The 22,175-nt window shown below is 35.1% G+C and overlaps 1 protein-coding gene and 1 long non-coding RNA gene across 8 annotated transcripts in view; one reads left to right on the plus strand and one right to left on the minus strand.

Annotated features, from left to right (window-relative positions):
• The window catches only part of LOC144566105 (PYK10-binding protein 1-like), an 85,180-nt gene that overhangs the window by 22,876 nt on the left and 40,129 nt on the right, over nt 1-22,175 (plus strand). The window contains exons 1-3 of one of the 6 annotated variants that reach the window (XM_078315987.1): nt 10,911-11,045; nt 14,563-14,775; nt 15,377-15,730. In XM_078315987.1, coding sequence (XP_078172113.1) covers nt 10,980-11,045; nt 14,563-14,775; nt 15,377-15,613 — 516 coding nt within the window. In that variant the 5' untranslated portion in view covers nt 10,911-10,979 and the 3' untranslated portion in view covers nt 15,614-15,730. Of the gene's footprint in view, nt 1-176; nt 399-901; nt 11,046-14,562; nt 14,776-15,376; nt 15,731-22,175 lie in introns of those variants that run through there. The other 5 variants (XM_078315986.1, XM_078315991.1, XM_078315990.1 and 2 more) reach the window with 5 other exon arrangements.
• Nucleotides 11,989-14,530, minus strand: LOC144566112 (uncharacterized). 2 transcript variants are annotated; one of them, XR_013515138.1, is made up of 4 exons: nt 14,005-14,530; nt 13,006-13,425; nt 12,671-12,776; nt 11,989-12,486 (listed from the first exon to the last, which is right to left on the minus strand). It is a non-coding gene; the product is annotated as an uncharacterized LOC144566112 (long non-coding RNA). The 2 variants fall into 2 exon arrangements; XR_013515137.1 differs by having other exon boundaries at nt 13,006-14,516.

The following is a 22,175-nucleotide window of genomic DNA, read 5'->3' on the forward strand; positions in this document are numbered from 1 at the left end:
GTATGAATAACTTTAATTGGCAATATGTAATTTAGGAAAAGGATATATCCCGATTTTATGACTAATCACTAACCTTAAGTCCTTAACATAGTATCCCACTTACAATTTAGCAAGTACACCTTTTTTTATTATCAAGAATTAACTAATAATTAGAAACATTTTGCATGAAAATATAGGGAAGAGAAATGCACATACGGCTCGGTCCTTGTGGAGTTAATGATGGTACATACTGGGACGATGGTTGTCATCAAAGAATAGAGAGTATCTTTGTTAGTTACGATAGCCATTCTATTTGTTCAATCCAAACTGTTTATAAAGATTTCAGTAACAACATTTTTATAGCACCGCATCATGGTCCGTCTGTGTATGAACAGACATACTCCTACCATTTTGAAGCGGTAACTATTAATTTTATATATTTGTCTGTTTTTTTTTTTTTTTTGGGGGCGGGAATATTGTACAAAAAATATCTGACACTATGTCTCACAACTTCCTGTTAGATTTTGCAATTTGCAGCCCTTGAGGCAAATTGCTCTATTAACTCTGAGGAAAAAAATAAAGAAAATAATACTTATCTTTTTTGTTGAGGAAATCCTTCAATCTTATCATAAATGTAAATTTGACGTATTAATTTGCACCGAATTTAAAGGTCTGACATGTATATAGCAACATTTTGAGTGGTGCCAGTAGATTCCAATAAAAAAATTTATATACACTTTTTTTTTTAATATATATTTATGGTCAATTACAAGTATACAACCCCAATCATTTAAATTAACATATGATCTATCGATTCAACTAACCTAAAATATTATTTAAAATCAATCGATGTTATTTTCTCTGGAGCAAGAACCATGCCAGTAGTGTCTCTTTAATGTATAATTGATTATTTTTTTTGCAGGTTCATCTTCCACCCGAAAATCCGATTACTCGAATAGATGGATACTATGACAACGGTGGCATTACATATCTGGAACTCAGCACAAACTATGGTAAGGTGTGTTCTTTTGGCACAAAAAAAATTGGTTCTCTTAGCTTCATCTACAAGGATCCGAGAGGGTTTACCGGTTTTCACGGACGCTCCAACGAGTATCGTCTCAAGGCTCTAGGAGTACATGTCAATATCTCTGCCACAAAATCTTAGAATCCATAGAATGGAAATTGTTTCTCCATTTTTCTTTTCAATTTGGCACTGCTTGTATAAATATAGTCATAATCCATCAGTAATATAATCTGCCATAATACAAACAACACTGTCTGTTACACTCAGCGAAGATCACATAGACCTTGCACTGTTTACGGACACATTAAAAATCTTACCGGTTTCCACGGACGCTCCAACAGTTATCGTCTCACGGCTCTAGGAGTATATGTCAATAGCTCTGGCACAAAATCTTAGATTCCATCAGTGTTTTAAAAATCGGTTCTTATGTAGTATTCGGAAAGCCACCGCATATACGGTATGCAGTTCTATATACAGATTTTTATTCATATTTATATATGTGGATATGAAAATGAAAATTCATATTAATTTCTATACAAATAAAGTATTTATGATTGACTGTACATGTTAAACTGGTGATGAAATGTTAAAAACTTAAAATATCGATTCTTATCTCATACTAAATGAAATACTGAATATATATATATTGATCTCAATTCGGCCGAATATGCAGCCAAATATGTGACTGAATATTCGAATATGCGGTCGAATATTCAAAATTGTATATGGGACCGAATACTCATTTTCTATTCAGATTCCAACCGAATATGAATATTCAGTCGAATAGACCGATTTTTAAAACACTGGAATCCATAGACTTCAAATGGAAATTGTTTCCCCATTTTTTTTTTTCAATTTGGCACTGCTAGTATAAATATAGTCATAATCCATCAGTAATATAATTAATCTGCCATAATACAAACAACCCTGTCTGTTACACTTAGCGAATATCACATAGACCATGCACTGTTTACAGACACATTAATTTATAATGACCGACTCTTAGATGAGGTAATTGTCAACTTAAACAGTAATTAGATGACATTAGCTGGTTCTGATCTGGTACAATGCAGTGGTTAATTTCAAATCAATACCATGCATACTGTTATTGAGGATAATTATTGTTCTTGAAAAGAACCTATCAGATAATAATATGACTTGAGATAAAAGTATGGAACCATTTACCTGAAATAATTTGTCATGAATTTCCAGTTACCTGTCATCTATTGGTACTAACATTAATTATGTTCACTGGTTTTTTGTTTGATGTGTATATTTGTTCTGTCTGTGCTTCTGTTGTGGCATCAAGCATTCTGTTTGTAACTTAGAATCATAGATTACGAAAAATGTAATTAATTTACAAACAAGTTTGTGATCATATACGCTCAACCCAGTTATCAATTTCATGAACAGAATGTCATCAGGATTCTGTTTACATTTGAAAAATTGAACAAATTGAAAGTAAATGTTTTTTTTTTCCTCAGAATAGCAACAATCCGTTTAACCTTGCATATGAACTAAGAAAGCCCTCCCGATTTCAAGTTCATTTGTTATCTCAACCCCCACCACAGTTACAACCGTGACAGTGTTTCTTGTTGCTCTGGCCGAAGGAAATGAGTGAAAGAATCTAGTGTTGTTGTCTCTATTTTTAAGCCAATTCCATTTTGCCCTTTGCTTCCACTTAGTTTCCGAGTCGATCGCAAGGTCATAGGCCCGTTGTCTGACCTTTTGTCTAAACCGGAATTCCCTCGAATCAAGATTTCTTTTTTCCTCAATACAATGAAAGAAGAGAATTACTTCTTACAATACTGTTAACTGCTCCTCCATCTTAGCAAATCTGTCCCTGTGCCACCTTCCCATAACTACCAGCAGACTAGCTGTTTTGTGGTTGAAGGAAGCATGAGTGTCGGCTAAAGTATGTTGTAGCCCCCATAATTTGTTCACCACCTAATGCATCTCAGAGTGTCTAAGCCAAAAAAGTTCCATCTTTGGCTGTCTCTTGGTGTGCAATCGATGTTTGCAAGATAGCACCAGTGGAACGTGGTCCGATATCATCATCTCTTGAGCATGCAGTGTGATAATTGGAAAGATTGCATTCTACTCGGGCGAAATGAAACATCTATCAAGCCTTGAAAAGACCGGTTTGGGTCTCTTGCTACACCAAGTATAAGAGCGGTTCTTGAGAGGTACATCTATCAGCTGAAGGCCACTTATTAACTCATTGAAAAGGTCCATGAGGTTATTTGCTCGAGTTCCCCCAGACCTATCAACCATTCATCAGACTAAGTTGAAGTCCCCCAGTAAAATCTATTTGGTGTTGACAAGTTCGGCCACCTTTCCTAGCTCAATCAAATATTCAGATTTTAAAGCATCCTCACTCGGTCCATAAGCATTAGTTATTGTGAAGGCCTCACCCAAACTGTTTTGGTTGAGGACCACTGTGCACGCGTCTTGTAGACCACGAGTTAACCCTTGTGTAATTCTTTCGCCATGTGATTGTACACCCACCTGAATGATCAATAGCATCAATAACAACACAATTCTTCTAAAATAAAGTTGGTAAAAAACTCGAAAAATAAGCCAAATTGAATTCATTTAATTTGGATTCTTGCAAGCGCACTACATCACAACGGGAATGCCTAATCACATTCCGAACTCCATTGCACTTCTGTAAACCCCCTAACCCTCTTGTGTTCCAAGATAGAAATTTTGTTTGTTTCATAGATAAACCAAATACACCTTCTGCTTCAGAAAAAAAAAAAACAGAGAACTGACCAATTTGAGATACTTAATCCGTCTGTCTCGTACTCATCACTAGAAAATGAGTCGGTACGTACCCTTTCTCCCCCTTCTAACTGTTCATTCTCCTCAGGTTCTTGTGCTATTATGGGGTTCTCACGGAGGTACTGGTTCTCCTCGTCCACCGTCTCGTTGACGTCCGAGTCGTTCATGGCACAGTCGTGTGCCAAATTGGTACATCACTCGTAATCTACATGGACCTGGTGAAAGTCATCCGGTGTGAGGTCCAAGTTAATTCCTTTACTTGGGGTTGGATCCGTCCATTTATCAGCCTTACTTGTAACTGGGCCGATTTCCTCTTCAAATTAATTCTGACCCGTGAAGGCTCTTCTTTATTTAGTGTTGCATGGCACTGTAGCCGACAACTTGATTGGAACGCCCCACCTTGGGCGTTTGGTTCATAATTTTAAGAGATGATTCCCGGCCATTGTGATTCCCTGGAATGTGATTACCGTGTTTGGCAGGAAATAGAAGCGGTAATCTGTGGTTCCTGGCTATTTCCATTCCCGGATTCATGGCTATCGCGATAGCCTAAAAAAAGGTAGAATTCTTTTATTCCCTCACGACAGATATCGCTTGCAAGCACACGCGATTTCTTTTCTTTTCGGTGATCGTCATTTCCCTCTTCTTTCTCCGATAATTCCTTCTCCGATAATTTTCTTGAGAGGGAAAACCGTCTCCGACTCTGCCTTCGCTCTTTAGCTTCCACTCCATCTCTGACTGCTCTCTTCTCTGATTACTCTCTCTCTCTCTCCGCACTTCCCTTCCCAAATTACAGTCCAGAAATTGATGCGAATTAGAACTCCAAACAGGTTGGCTTTCTATCTCTCCTCAAAATTAGAAAATCTGAGTGGGTACAGTGTACAAAAAATGGTTGGGAAAAAGGTTTAGGTTGGGTCTGATTATGGAGACCGATGCTGTATTACTGAAACCAGGGGAACCAACCTAAAAATTAGAACAACAACGACGGACTAATACAATAAGCTGTGCCAAGGATTTATAGTATTTACCTTAGAGAATACAAGATAAATGAATGCTAATGAGCACATCCAATTTGAAACCAAATAAGCAGCTTTTGATATGAAGCCCCCATAATTCAAATAGCTGAAATATAATCCAGGTAGAATATGTAAGAAAACTTATGGATTAGTATTCCTTTGTGATCTCTGTGTTGATGAGTAAGAGAGGAGGGAGAGGCTTCCCATTACTGGTATAAGTGAAGTCTATATAAAATAAACTTAAAAGAGTTAGTAGTACAAATTTACTGGTACTTTTTCTCAAAAACAATTTACCGGTACTTGTTTGACCTAGTATTGAGTATTGACACAGTGTAAGTACAAGATACTTATCTTTTCCTTTTAGTTTGATTTTATCTGTATCAGGGTCATGGACATACACGGTCAACTTATCACATCACTACTTTTCATCTCTATTTTAGGTTTCTCTGTGTAATTGGTTTTATGCTATTTTGTTAACTATTCACTTAATTATGTCCTAATTAATGCTAATGGATCCTCTCTGACAGCACAATGAGATGCTTTGTTGTTGTAATGTGTTACGTCCTTTGATTAAGCCGGTACTGGTAGCAGCAAATAGCAAGCAAGTGCAATTATGTTAGATGTAGCAGCAAATTTTGAATGAGATCATTATTTCAGAAATTTCCTTTGCCAGTAGCAATTATTTTAACTGTCATAAACCTTCCTCTTTGTTTTGTTTAAGATCAAATACATCAAGTGAGAGTGGGCTGTCTGAAGAAGCCTCATATCCTTCAGGTACAGATCAAATACATAATGCATCATTATTTAGATCTTTTATTTTTTCCCCTTTGTAAATAATTGGTGATTTATTTGTATGAAATCAGGATTTGTACGAAAGATAGACATATATCTATTGAAAATGGCTTTGTGGTGGGTACTGTGAGACACCTCATTTATCAACAATGGCTCTGTGGTGGGACAGTCAAGGAGTATTTACAGTAAAAAGCACGTACAATGCAATAATACAGAGGCCACTCCTAAGAACACAAATCCATAAGATATGGATGCTAAAGATGCCAAACATTAGGGACCTTACTGCAAATACGCTAGTGTAACCAACACACCTGATAACAGATACAAGATTTAGCAAAAAAAACAAGGGCCGCTTTGCTTATTTCACAATTTGTATTGTGGAGGGAAAGGGGAGCTCGAATATTTGCCAACTATGACAAGGGAATTGAGATACTGGTAGAAGAAGTTATGGAGCATCTCACATCGACTGAATTACCAGCGTACCAGTAATTGGAACTTTGAAGCAGCGCACTAGTAGAAGAACTTTTTTCATCAACGTACCAGTGGATAATGCTCTGAAGTAACGCATCAGTAGATGAATTTTTTTCACATCAGTTTTGAGCCAATTTCCTTTGCATTTTCATATGTACTACTTTCTTTTAAATTTATTTAATTTTAATTTTGTTTATTTTCCAGCTGAATTGTTTTTAGCAGCGTTTTCAATTTCTGTTTTGGTGGTTACTATCCTTGTGTAACTAAACGTATTTAATCTAATACAAATGTGGACAAAACCGTCATTTTTCTCAAACAAAAAATTTAATTTTATGTTCAATTCAAATTCTTACATGAATCCGTATAATGGGAATATTATATTTATGCAAATTAAATAAGTTTTTTTTGGCCAAAATTTAATTAATAATTTAAAACTAGTGAATAATAGCAATGTGCGAAGCAAACATTATAATGAGTTATATTTATGCAAATTAATTTTTGATTTATAATTTATCTTTAAACAATACATAAAAAATTTGGTAACGTAACATTATTTAGTTAATAATTAAAAAATAATGAAGTCTATAGCCATTGTAATCACTATGCATGAATCAAATATGGGAATGACTCATTCCAGAGAATGTTGAAGCAATAGTCATGCATGAACTAAACATAATAATGACACATGCTCTGAAATGACATTTCTTAACATTACATTCCATGGTAACGCCCCCGTGGAGATATCTCTCAAATTGGCAGCCGAAGAACTTCCTGTATGAGCCTTGATTTGGGAGGACGCGGAGGTAGAGGCACGGGATTTGATGGGCCCTTTCCATGTGGTCTTCAGTTTAGCAAGCCATATCTTGTTTTGTGATCAACTCATTTTGCAGGGCGCTTCATTGCAATTTGCCTCAGATCACGTGAACAGTTACGAGGCACGTGCCTTCATTGCAATTATCCACCTACCCGTTCCAAACCCGGCCACGGATACGGACTGGTCAGGCTATTTCAATACATCACGCGAACAGTTACCGTTGGTTTTGGCCTTTACTGAGGCACGGGCCTTTCCTTTTTCGGACCTTGTGTTCCGCATAGTACGTGACTGTACGGAATATGTTCGGAGATCATCTAAATTAAAAATAATAATAAAGAACGCTGGGAGCCTTACCTTTTCTATTATAATGCCAAAAAAATAAAAATAATAATAAAGAACAAAAGGCCGCATGTAATAATCAGTAACAAAAATTATTGAAAGTTAAGTGAACTGTTAGGCATAGAAGACAACAACCTTTCTAGCTCTTCTGAGGGTCCCTTTTACATTAGTCATTAATCAAGTTAGTAACTATATATAAACGATTCCATATATAAATTCTGACTCACTTAATTTTTTTCTTTTCCAGACTTCTCTATATCTAGCAGAGAAAATAGTGCAGGAAGGGACTCTGTGTCTGTGGTGTCGATTTGCATGAAGATATCAGTTCAGAGCAACGGTTTCTAGGTGTTCTTAAGCAAAAATGAAGCAGGTCAGTTACATTAGATGGAGTAGGGAGGGCACTGTGACAGATGTGACATTTTCATGCGATGATGAGTAAAAGCCATTGTAGTGAACTTCCTGATCTGCTGTCGCGACATTGATGTACTTTACATGAGATAGCTACAAAATGTATAGTTTTTGACAGCTGTTTGATTTTCATTGCTGGATGTAATACCCTTCATAGCTCCCATCAAATTTATCAAAACAAAAACAAAAAAATGCCGTACGTGCATGTTCGATGCGGTGCATGCATCCTTGGTACGTGTATCATAACAATAGATTGTATTATACTCGCAATAGATTAATGTCATGTTATATATAATGTTCTTATTTTATTAAAGAACTCTAGCTGTGACTAGTTCATTCCACTGTACTAACATCCTCTTACACTGGTGGACATTTCAAAAGAGAAAAAATGTAACAATTTTCTCGAAAGTAACTCAAAAGTTGACTTTGGATCTAGACGTCCATGTCAAAGCGTTTAATAAATTCGTTTGTTTTATTTAAATTAATTTACTCACTAATGTTAGTATTTTATTACAATGAATTTCCTAATTTACGATGCGTCGAATAAATTTGTTCTTCATTTGTTTTATTCAAAGTCAATTTGGAGAAGTCTTTAATTTAATCAATTCAAATTTTCATTTTGATTTTTAGTTATAGAATTTTATAATCCGATTATTTCCTGAAATTTGATTTGTTTTAAATAATCAGATATTAGTTGAAAAACCGTTTAATAAATTTAAAATTTTAAATTAAGCGTGATTTATAATTTGTAAATTAATTATTGATTTAAAAATTTCGGGATATAATAATCTATGTGATCTTCAATGAGTGTAACAAACAGTGCTCTTTAAATTATAGCTAATTATATATGCTACTATGCATTATGACCACGAGTGAAGCTATGGTACTATGCATAGCACATATTGACCCGCGCTATGGACTCAAAGCTTGAGTTCAAGCCCAGAAAATTCAAGATTTGACTCAAATGTAAATGGATAATTAGAGTTACTCCCAACTGAACCATAGCTACCTTCACTGTTACTAAATTCGAGAAAACTAATTCCGCTATAAGTACTTATGGTAAAATTAGATGGATAAGTTACAACTATCCTAGTGACTGGTTTTGTTATATTAATCTGCAATTGTAAAGAAATTGTATGTCAAATCAATAATATGGTAAATTTCGAATTGAAATCTGCAATCGTTAATATATATAGCTTTTATAAACACAACATACCAATTTGAATGATCTGGCGTCGTTGCTTCCATGCCGTACGTGGACCTAGAATTTTGATGTCATCTGAATCACTGTAAACAGCTTGGAAAAAATTTATGCGATCATCAGAATAACCAATTAAAATCTTCTCTATAATTTTCTGATTAACACCATCATCCCAGTTCAGACCTTTACCAGTATTACCTTTTGGTCCCAACTTGATATGGATATCCTTTTCCTAAATTACATTGCTAATTAAGGTTACTCCTAAAATTTTAGAACAAAACTAATGAATTCCAAATTGATGAATACGTACCATTTTTACATCCATTCACACGTTATCAGCTAAGCTAATTGAGATTGTATATATATTGATCAGGTTAATTAAGCAACAAATTAATTAAGGGTAAGGTGACTCTTTGCATTCTGCCGAGCTCTTAATTACACAATTTACAGCATATCAATCTACGTTTATCTCCTAGTATTATGTATTGTGATTACTGATTAGATATATATATTTTACATAAATATGGGACCATCTGTAATTAAATTGATCATTGTTATGTATAATGCGCTAGTTATTATCACTTCAAACTTTTATTTTTATTCTTACGCGTAGTAAATCATTCATATATCATATATATAATACTTGTTATTTGATGTTTTATTTTGTTCTTGAATCATAAAAAAAATGTTGTTAATTTGTTCCAGATTTGAAAACAGTTCCAGAAAATTAAACTTTCAGTTACCCAAGAAAAATAATTGTTCTGTGAAATTATTAATTTGTTATTTCTGAAAATTATAGAGCAAATAAGAGGTTTAAAAAGAAGAAAAGTGCCACTGAAACTACAGAGACTTCTCAGGACAAATCTTCCTTTCCGTGAGTGGAAGATTTATGTTCGTAATTTATGTTTGGTGGAGTGCTTTTCTTCCTTTCCGTGAGTGGAAGAATAAAGGATACGGGAGAGATATAAAGAGGAGAAGATATCGAATGAGAATAAATGATAGAGAGAGAGCTGAGAAAAGCTTTTCTTCCTTGGAGAGCTTGAATTCATATTGCCAATTGCAAGAGCTTAAATAAAGGCAAATCCACACTTTTTCAGGGACCTTGCCTGATGCTGCCAAGGTAACAGGTATGTATTACAATCTTACGATTTGAGTTTGACAATTATATATATTTAATTAAGAAACTATAATTTTTATTTATGATGAGGGAAAAGAAGGTCAAGCTGTTATGTTAATTAATTTAAATTTAAGTTGAAATTTTTGAAAAAAAATAAACAAAATAGTTTCTCCGCAGATAGCATACAAATTTAGAAATTAGAAGATTCACATAATGTACCAAGGGATTAATGATTTCTTGAAAGGTTGGAATAATAGTGGGCCCAGTTCTAGCCGAAATAATAGAGGTGTACCCACAACATAGCAATCCAATTATAGCTTTCAGTCTTTGTTAATGGGCCTGCTGGAAAATATTCTAGCATATATTGGACCACATTAAAAGAAGCAAAATGAAACAATATAATTAATGTGTCTATTATTTTTCAGTTATACATTAAATCAAGTTTTTCAACTATAAATATTTACAATCCAATTAACATATGAACATATACGACCTCTCATATAATGAACATTATTTAACTTCTAAACCAAAATCTAGTTGTTATTTATGTTCGATGGAGTGCTTTTCTTCCTTTCCGTGAGTGGAAGAATAAATGACACGGGAGAGAGAAGCACTCCACGGAATGAGAATAAATGAGAGAGAAGCACTCTGAATCCACATCGTCTGCATTAACTCAAAAGGGAATCTTTTTAGTTAATGAATATGAGCCGTCTGATTGTAAACAGATCCCATCCGGTCTATACCTATAACATAGGGGGTCTTAAAGCTGATCGGACGGTCCTGTTGTATTAACTCAAAAGATTCCTTTTTGAGTTAATGAAGAGGAAACGAATTCAAGCTCTCCAAGGAAGAGACTTTTCTCTTCTCTCTCTCTATCATTAAGTCTCTTTTTATTTTTGAAAGCTTGTCAGCAGCTGAGTGGCTCTATCATTTATTCTCAATCAATCTCCTCCTCTTTATATCTCTCCCGTAAAATTTATTCTTCCACTCACAGAAAGGAAGAAAAACACTCCATCGATTTGTGTTAGAGTCTTGGTATGAGAGAGAAAGAGGAAAAAAACCCAATGGTCACAGCTTCTGAAGCTTTTTCTGGCTATCTAAGGGTAAGTTATCGCAGATTTTTTTGCTCGTTTTACAAAAAAGGGAAACCATTTGGGAGCAACTTGGAAGGTTTGATTTCATTACATTCCCAGCTTGATCTTTTCCATTTTTGCTAGGAGATCAACGCAAATATATATACCATTAATTGTGTAATTAAGAGTTCCGGCAGAATCAAAGAGTCACCTAATCACCACCCTTAATTAATCAGTTGTTTAAAGCTGATAAATATAAATACAAGTGTGCTTACCTGAACAATCTCAAGCTTAACAGATAACGTGTGAATGAATGTAACACTGGTACGTATTGATCATCTTTTTAGAATTCATTAGTTTTGTTCTACAATTGTATGAATAACTTTAATTGGCAATATGTAATTTAGGAAAAGGATATATCCTGATTTTATGACTAATCACTAACCTTAAGTCCTTAACATATATAGTACTGCACACCCACTTACACCTTTTTTTATTATCATGAATTAACTAATAACACTAGTACAGAATAACAAATTAGCCACGGTCAAAAATTGAATTTACTCACGGATTCGCTACCGTGAGTAATGCTGGCGTTTGTAAAAGTGGAAGAGTACACCCACGGTTCCTTAACCGTGACTAGATTTTCATTTACCCACGGTTGATTCCAGAGTACACCCACGGTCCCTTAACCGTGACTAAATTTTTATTTACACACGGCTGACTCCAGAGCAAACGTGGATAATGGTGATTCATTTTTTTTTATTATTTTTTTTTTAAATTCATCACAGGTGAAGCCGTGGGTAAAGATGATCTAGCTATATTAGTTAAATAGCAGATACATACATAATGTGAATTAGAAATATTGAAATAACTTAGGTTTTTCATTAATTGAATTAAATTAATTTACAGAGAACATTAAATAATAAACACAAACCACATATCAAACAAGGGTTTGCTTGTATCAAGTATATAAAAATCTGTAAAAATGAATTATAAATTAGGTGTGTACAAACCACCATCAAATTTGAATCTGTCATAAAGAAAAGAAAATTGAATACGGGTCAAGTTAGAGCAACTTTCTCCTAGACTAGTACTTCAATTATTTCTTCCTCCTATTGTTCCTCACATCCATCTTTGCAACTTTGTCTCAACAGAGTATGCCTTAGAAGAGTGTTAAGGGACCCTGACCCTTGTTCACCACACAATATATCCTTTGCTTTCTCTACAACCTAATGACCATAGAAGGTAGTGCAGTTTTAGTTGTGTCACCTTCCTTAGAAGGGTGTGTAGCCTCCAGTCTTACTCACGATGCAAATACACCTCCATTACATCCCACAGGCCTTCAAATCTCAACAAACTCAATATCTAATTTTTTATCAGTCAAGTTTTTGCAATAGAAGAGAACACTTATTTATGGTACATCACTCTGAAGCTCAAGATTGTTTATGAAATACTGATCATCCTCACCCTGGAAACATACAAGAAACGTACTTATAAATCTCAGACATTAGTACTGCCGAAGTACTTTAGACAAGTTCATACTTTTGAGGGCACAGAAGATGTTTCTTAATTTGCAGGTTATACTTATACCCAAATTTTTAAAAGAATTCTGAAGGGCCCAAACAAGAAATAAATCATAACATGCAAGTTACCTTGTAACTGACTCTGTAGCGTGTTCATAGCTGGGAGTTTGGCTCCCATCCCTTCTTTGTTGAGGAACAGAAACTGGCAAATGTTCTATTTCACCGTGACTATTGACTAGTGCAAAAAAAGATTCAGTAAAAATAAATTTAACTCAAATCTCAAGTAACCCTAATTGACAAACACCAAAATAATGGCCACTGATGTAACCAAAAAGAGGTTGTTGAGCACAACATTGCTTGATACTGGTAATAATATGGTTAAGCCACACTCTCTAAAATTAATGCAAAAATAGATCATAGCAATAAAATTGACAATAAAAAATTAAAATAATATTTAAACTTACATATTGATCCAGTACTCATCATCAATTCTCTCTTAAATTCTTAGCAGACTCTTGCCCGAGCTTTCTCTTTGCATGCTACTTTACAACTCTCATCCCCTCATCATAAACTGTTTTTTGTATTCATAACTAACTTAATTTTAAGTTAGTGTGTTTACCATGATCCAGGACCAAATCATTTTCAATTTGTGCTCTCTAGCTAGTATGTGACCCTCCTTTACTAATGTATTTCAGAAAAGCCCTTAAGAAAAATAAAGGATAGTAATTAGTATTAATTATAGATTAGAAGAATAACTATTTACAAGAATGGAAATAAAAGATACTTTAATTGATTGCTTACTAATTGTACTACTTCATGATTTTTGCACAGGGAAGGGCCTTTCTTTTTCCAATTTGTTGGTTGTACACTATGAACTTCAACACCTGAAAACCCATTTGACATTAATTCATCTGATTGATTTGATATGGGGTTTAACAAATCTGAAATTTAACAAGACAAATTTAATAGCTTAAAACAAGATTAATTAACACATGATAAACAATATTATATGTCAGCAAGATATGTCAGCAAGCATAGTAAAAAAAATGCATATAAACTCTAGTCAAGTTTCATACATGATACTAGTTGTTCATAGTAGCAAGCACACATAATTGTTCATACCCCAACGATACTAATGTTCATGCATTAAAAAATGTGTAGATCTGACTGGTACCAAAGTACTGATCTAGACTAATATAAATTTTATCTAGAATGTTAAGTACTGATCTTGTTCAGGTATGAAATTAAAAAGCCAAGTAATGATTGCAATACACAAAATTTGCTACTTCATATGCATATGCTTACAAAAGGCACTGATAAGTAGTTGGATTCAAGACTATTACCTGTCCTGATAACAAGAAATCAAGAATAAGCTACAATGGGAAAAACAATCGTGGTGATTGAAACTGTTTTAAAGATGAAGATGAACTAAAAGAAACCCAACGAAGAGAAACGGTACTGACCTAGAGAGAGGGGGGGCGACATTGTGCTGAGCGACGGAGGGAGCGGAGGAGGGAGTAGAGGGGAGGGGGGGCGAAGTTGCTGAGCGGCAGGCAGAGGGAAGCCGGATTTGGGCTGAGCGGCGGATAGAGAGGGGTAGATTTGGGTTGAGTGACGGAGAGATCGATATTGGAAACCCTCGGAGAGAGAGAGCAGGAGGAAAATGAAACTATCGCCCAAGTGAGAGAGGGAGCGAAAATAAAACAGTAACTGAGGAGATTTACGATTCTTTACACCCTTTAGTCTTTTTACCCACACCTCTTTAGGCACGGCTCCTCCAATCCCAGCCGTGGGTAAATAGCACCCTAACCCAGCCGTTGATAATATCAATCCTTTACCCACGGTCAAATTGTTTGAACCATAACAACCACGGTTCAACCGTGTATACATGTCATCTGACCATCTCACTTTCTTATTTACCCACAGCTCATTAAAAAAATATCGGAACCGTGGCTAATAACCTGTTAGTAATTAAACTTTTTGTAGTAGTGTAATTAGAAACATTTTGCATGAAAATATAGAAAAGAGAAATACACATACGGCTCGGTCCTTGGGGAAGTACTGAAGGTACAAGCTGGGATGATGGTTGTCATCAAAGAATAGAGAGTATCTTTGTTACTTACTCGAGCAGTGAAATCGGTTCAATCCAAACTGTTTATAAAGATTTCAGTAATGACATTTTTATAGCACCGCAACGTGGACCATCTGACGTGTACTCCTACACTTTTGAAGCAGTAACTATTAATTTTATATATTTTTGTCTAATATCTAATGTTCGTTTAACTTTTATTCTTATCTACTTAAGTTCGTTTTTTTTTTGGAGGGATATTGCACGTAAAATATCTGACACTATGTCTCACAAATTCTTGTTAGATTTTGTAATTTGCAGCCCCTGAGGCAAATTGCTCTATTAACTCTGAGGAAAAAAATAAAGAAAATAATACTTATCTTTTTTTCTTGAGGAAATCCTTCAATCTTATCATAATGTAAATTTGACATATTAATTTGCACCGAATTTAAAGGTCTGACATGTATATAGCAACATTTTGTGTGGTGCCAGTATATTCCAATAAAAAAATTTATATACACTTTTATATATATATATATATATATATATATATATATATATATATATATATATATATATATATATATATATATATATATATTTATGGTCAATTACAAGTATACAACCCCAATCATTTAAATTAACATATGATCTAAAATATTATTTAAAATCAACTGATGTTATTTTCTCTGGTGCAAGAACCATGCCAGTAGTCACTACTGAGTAGTGTCTCTTTAATACATAATTGATTTTTTTGTTTTTGGCAGGTTCATCCTCCACCCGAAACTCCGATTACTCGAATAGATGGATACTTCCACAAATATGGCATTACATGTCTGGAATTCAGCACAAACAATGGCAAGATGTGTTCTTTCGGCACAAAAACTGGTTCTCCCTTCATCTACAAGGATCCGAGAGGGTTTACCGGTTTCCACGGACGCTCCAGCGCTTATCGTCTCACGGCTCTTGGAGTATATGTCAATAGCTCTGCCACAAGATCTTAGAATCCAAAGACTTCAAATGGAAATTGTTTCTCCATTTTTCTTTTCAATTTGGCACTGCAAGTATAAATATAGTCATAATCCATCAGTAATATAATCTGCCATAATACAAACAGCGAAGATCACATAGACCATGCACTGTTCACAGACACATTAATTAGACTCAGCGAAGATCACATAGACCATGCACTGTTCACAGACACATTAATTTATATTGACCGACTCTTAGATGAAGTAATTGTCAACTTAAATAGTAATTAGATGACATTAGCTGGTTCTGATCTGGTACAATGCAATGGTTAATTTCAAATCAATACCATGCATACTGTTTTTGAGGATAATTAATGTTCTCGAAAAGAACCTATCAAATAATAATATGACTTGAGATAAAAGTATGGAACCATTTACCTGAACTAATTTGTCATGAATTTCTAGTTACCTGTCATCTATTTGTACTGACATTAATTATGTTGACTGATGTTTTGTTTGATGTGTATATTTGTTCTGTCTGTGCTTCTGTTGTGGCATCAAGCATTCCGTTTGTAACTTAGAATCGTAGATTACAGAAAATGTAATTAATTTACAAACAAGTTTGTGATCATATACGCTCAACCCAGTTACCAATTTCATGAACAGAATGTCATCAGGATTCTGTCTACATTTGGAAAATTGAACAAATTGGAAGTGAATGTTGTTCTTTTTTTCCTCAAAAAAGAAACTATCCGTTTAACATTGCATATGAACTGAGAAAGCCCTCCTGATTTCAAGTTCATTCGTTATCTCAACCCCCTCCACAGTTAGAACCGTGACAGTGTTTCTGGTTGCACTAGCCGAAGCAAATGAGTGAAAGAATCTAGTGTTGTTGTCTCCATTTTTAAGCCAATTTCATTTTGCCCTTTGCTTCCTCTTAGTTTCCGAGTCGATCGCAAGCTCATAGGCCCATTGTTTGACCTTTTGTCTCAACTAGAATTCCCTTGAATCAAGATTTCTTTTTTCCTCAATACAATCACAGAAGAGAATTACCTCCTTACAATACTGTTAACTGCTCCTCCATCTTAGCAAATCTGTCCCTGTGCCACCTTCCCATAACTACCTGAAGACTAGCTGTTTTGTGGTTGAAGGAAGCATGAGTGTCGGCTAAAGTTGGTTGGTGCCCCCATAGTTTGTTCACCACCTGATGCATCTCGGAGTGTGTAAGCCAAAAAAGTTCCATCTTTGGCTATCTCTTGGTGTGCAATCAATGTTTGCAAGATAGCACCAGTGGAACGTGGTCCTCTATCATTATCTCTTGAGATGGAGTGTGATAATCGGAAAGATTGCATTCCCCTCAGGCTAAATGAAACATCTATCAAGCCTTGAAAAAGACCGGTTTGGGTCTCTTGCTACACCAAGTATAAGAGCAGTTCTTGAGAGGTACATCTATCAGCTGAAGGCCACTTATTAACTCATTGAAAAGGTCCATGAGGTTATTTGCTCTAGTTCCCCCAGACCTATCAACCATCCATCGGACTAAGTTGAAGTCCCCAAGTAAAATCCATTTGGTGTTAACAAGTTCCGCCACCTTTCCCAGCTCAATCAAAAATTCAGATTTTAAAGCATCCTCACTAGGTCCATAAGCATTAGTTACTGTGAAGGTCTCACCCAAACTGTTTTGGTTGAGGACCACTGTGCACGTGTGTCTTGTAGACCACGAGTTAACCCTTGTGTAATTCTTTCGCCACGTGATTATACACCCACCAGAATGATCAATAGCATCAATAAAAACACAGTTCTTCTCAAAAAAAGTTGGTAAAAAACTCGAAAAATAAGCCAAATTAAATTCATTTAATTTGGATTCTTGCAAGCACACTACATCACAACAGGAATGCCTAATCACATTCCGAACTCCATTGCACTTCTGTAAACCCCCTAACCCTCTTGTGTTCCAAGATAGAAATTTTGTTTGTTTCGTAGATAAACCAAATACACCTTCTGCTTCAGAAAAAAGAAAAGAAAAAAAGAAAAAAGAAATGACCAATTTGAGAAACTTAATCCGTCTGTCTCGTACTCATCACTAGAAAATGAGTCAGTACATACCCTTTCTCCCCCTTCTGACTGGTCATCTCCTCAGGTTCTTGCGCTATTATGGGGTTCTCATGGAGGTACTGGTTCTCCTCCTCCACCGTCTCGTCGACTTCCGAGTCGTTCATGCCACAGCTGTGTGCCAAATTGGTACACCACTCGTAATCTACACGGACCTGGTAAAAGCCATCCGGTGTGAGGTCCAAGTTAATTCCTTTACTTGGGCTTGGATCCGTCCGCTTATCAGCCTCACTTGTAACTGGGCCGATTTCCTCTTCAAATTAATTCTGGCCCGTGAATGCTCTTCTTCACTTAGGGTTGCATGGCACTGTAGCCGACAACTTGATTGGAGCGCCCCATCTTGCCTTTGAGGGATATCTCTCGAATTGGCAGCCGAAGAACCTTCCTGAATGAGCCTTGATTTGGGAGGACGCGGAGGTAGAGGCACGGGATTTGCTGGGTCCTTTCCATGTGGTCTTCAGTGTAGCAAACCATAGCTTGTTTTGTGATCTCACTTTCTACTACTACACATGATGTTTGGTCTCAAGCAGCTTTTTCTATCTACAGATCTACTACAGTTTAATTTGGTCACTTTCTGATGCCTAGCATCTAAGGGTCCAGATGGACTTAGCCTTGGATTGCTAACTTGGCAATATGCAATTGGTTATGGGGTTGTACTTTGGTTATATCAGTAAAGAATATTTCTTGTAGATTTTTATATTGTTTATAGTGTCTAAAAAGAATCTTATTCGGTTGTAGGGGCCTTATTGTTTTTTGCACTTCTTGGTTTTGGTGGAGTGTTTTTCTTCCTTTCCATGAGTGGAAGAATAAATGATACGGAAGAGGTATAAAAAGAAGAAAAGATCGAATGAGAATAAATGATAGAGAGAGAGAAGAGAAAAGCTTTTCTTCCTTAGAGAGCTTGAATTTGTATCCTCTACATTAACTCAAAAAAGAATCTTTTTAGTTAATACATCAGGACCGTCTGATCAGCTTTAAGATTTGTGCGAATTAGATCCGCACAAATATTAAAGACCCTCTATGTTATAGGTATGTATTGGATGGGCTTTGCAATTAAACGGCCCATATTCATTAACTGAAAAGATTCTCTTTTGAGTTATGCAGACGATGCAGATTCGGAGTGTCTCTCTCTCTCTCTCTCTCTCTCTCTCTCATTTATTCTCATTTGATCTCTTCTCTATCATTTATTCTCATTCTATGGAGTGGTTCTCTCTCTCTCATTTATTCTCATTCGATTTGTTCTCCTTTTTATATCTCTCTCGTGTCATTTATTCTTCCAATCACTGAAAGGAAAAAAAAACACTTCACTGAACATAAATTACGAACATAATTAGAGACTTTGTAAATAACTACTATTTTTTTATAAATATATCTGTTGCTCGGTAATTGCCGACAACCTAAAAGAAATAATCTTGAATAAAAAAAAAATCTTGAACGTAGTTAAGTTTATTCAATTGCCAATTGCAAGAGCTTAAATAAAGGCAATTCCACACTTTTTCAAGGACCTTGCCTGATGCCATATCAATCTTACGATTTGACTTTGACGATTATATATTTAAGCAACTATAATATTTATTTTTGAGGGGAAAGAAGGTCAAGCTGTTATGTTAATTAATTTAAATTTAAGTTGAAATTTTTGAAAAAAAAAAGTTTCTCCGCAGATAGCATAATACAAATTTAGAAATTAGATGATTCACATAATGTACCGAGGGATTAATGATTTGTTGAAAGGTTGGAATAATAGTGGGCCCAATTCTAGCCCAAATAATAGAGGTGTACCCACAACATATAGCAATCCAATTATAGCTTTCACACTACTAGAATTCACTCTTTTTTAATGCTACCAAAAATGGCTTTTTCCAAGGGATTACCCTTGAAAAAAGCCCAAAAATCGTCATTTTCAAGCGCTACCCTTAAAAATGCTACCGTTGATAATACCCTCCTTGGAAATAGTCAGTATTTTCAAGGGGACCGTTGAAAATACTCTTTTCTAGCTTTTTTCAAGAGACTACCCTTGGAAAAAGGGCCGTTGGAAATGCTTTCAAATTTGGCCACTGTCTACATTATTTTCAAGGGGAGCATCGTGGAGCCCACCAGATTATTTTCAAGGGGAGCATCGTGGAGCCCACCAAATTATTTTCAAGGGGAGGGAACATGGGTCCCACTTGAACATTTCCAAGGGTGACACCCCTGGGACCCACTTGAGTATTTTCAAGGGTAGTTTACGGGGGACCCACCCCAGCATATCCATGACCAGCGAAAGTGGGCCCCACTTGGTAAGAAATTGGCACTATTATTTGAATGGGCCCGTGCATTTTTTCCATGAATATACCTCTGGAATTACTAGCCTCCTATTTTTGGTACCAGAATGCTTTCATTGGACAATCCTCCCGGTACCAACCCAGTATTCCTTTACAATCCCCAATTCCCATTCAAACTGAGAACACATCTTACAAATCGATAGAAAACACATTGAGAAAAACATCATAAAGCATTTAATAAGCATAAACCTTTTAATAAGAATAAAGCATTAACATAGCATAATCAACACACATTGTATCAAAAAATGTCGAAAACCTATTACAACACAACACTGTGTACTTGCACATTGCTATACACCCAAAAATATTATCCCTTGGAAATATTAAAGACAGTATTTCCAAAAAAAAAAATTCAACACCTTGCAACACAGTATTTCCAAAAAAAAATTCAACACCTTGCAACACAGCAATACCTTCCTATCAAATTTGTTAATTTGTTAATGAGAACTAATAAATCTGAACCGTTCGATTAAGTGATTCAATGTCACAGTCATTAGACAAATGAAACTCGATAATCAAAACTATAGGTTAGGCAAAATCAAATAGACAGATTAAGAAACATTTCCATGGATCAAGAAGTATAAACTTTTGATTTTATTTTTAATAAGTATGCTCGACGGATGATATGTCATTATAATTTATAATGGCGCAACATCCTTTTTGGTATCTGACTCACTTGATTTTAGGTACAAGTAACAAGCATTAGACTTGGCTATTTTTTTTCTGCAAGACAACTTTCTTCGTTCCTATGATGGTGCGTCTCATGTTTTTGTATTATAGTCATATGAAAATAAGGGTAAAATAGTCATATGTAAATAAAATTTATGATGAAATCCAAATATACACTTCTGCAGTTAGCTTTTTGACTTGTATGCTTTAAGTTGTATTTTGATTTACTATTTGCTTTCTATTTACTTGATTATGCTTGTTCTGGTACATGCTTTCCTTAATAATTTTGTATTTATAATTGTTGTTTTTTTTTCTCAAAAAGCAGGAAAGACAGGTAACAAATTCTAAATGCTGAAAAGTACAATCATCAAGTGGAGATTGGATTTACTTCTATCTTAGTGTACTGGTACAGTCCTTATGTGAAATGTCAAAGGGGTACATGACTTGTGAAATGTCAAAGGTGGAAGTAAACCAAATTATCAATTACGATATAAACCCTTTCCCCTCCGCTAACCCTTTCTGGAGCACACTTGATTATAACTTATAACTCATAAATTATTTTGCATAGTTACCTATTAGGAAAGGGTTTGAAAGTGAAATCAATTTTTTTTGTTAAAAAGGTTGATGTTAGGAAAATTTAAGTGGTTTCCTTTGCTTTGTTTGCCTAACCTATAGTTTTGATTATCGAGTTTAGTCTGCCTAATAACTATGACATTGAATCACTCCAGAAAATAAATGTCTTTTCTTTTTATGTTATTTTTTTGCTTTAAATTGGTGTTTTTGATAATTTGTGCAGGCTGAGCAGTTCAAGCCAGCAGAGCAGGTTACATTTGAGCATGACCATGCACATGTTGTTGATATACAGACCACGTCTAACGGTTTGAATCGGCTGTTTGAACCATTTGGAAATTGACAGTTTGCTTATTTGTTAGCTGCTGATTTCAAGTTTTTGATATTTTCTTAGTTATGTGGACTTATTTGCAAAAGTGTAATAGTTGTTGCCAGACTTGTTTTGTTTGGGTTGTAACTCAGGTTTTATTTTGCATGGTTAGCTATTAGAAAGAGTTTATATTAGTAAAAGAATGCTACTGGTATATATGTTGTGTAATGCTGACATATGGTCAGTTGTAAAACTGATGTGCTGGTACCGGCTTGGTACCAGTCACTAGCCTTACTCCTACAATGAAATCCCATCTTGAAAAAAATTAATATAGCAAAAGAAAATGTAATTGATATTCATGATTATTAGACATATTCATAATGAAATCCCCCCTGTACACTATATTAGTTAGAACTAGTGGGGATATATTAGTTTGCGTTGAGTTTTTTTTAATGGTTTTGACACTTTTCTTGTTTTGAGAAAAATTGTAGGTGGATTTTTTCTGATCATAGATATATGAAACTGTGTTGAATAATGAGATACTTTGATTTTGTAAATATGATACTTGCATAATATGATATTATTATTGTGTTATTTAGTAATCTTTTTATAT

Source organism: Carex rostrata, chromosome 15 (genome assembly GCF_964058835.1).
Source record: "Carex rostrata chromosome 15, lpCarRost1.2, whole genome shotgun sequence".
Lineage (NCBI taxonomy): Eukaryota > Viridiplantae > Streptophyta > Magnoliopsida > Poales > Cyperaceae > Carex > Carex rostrata.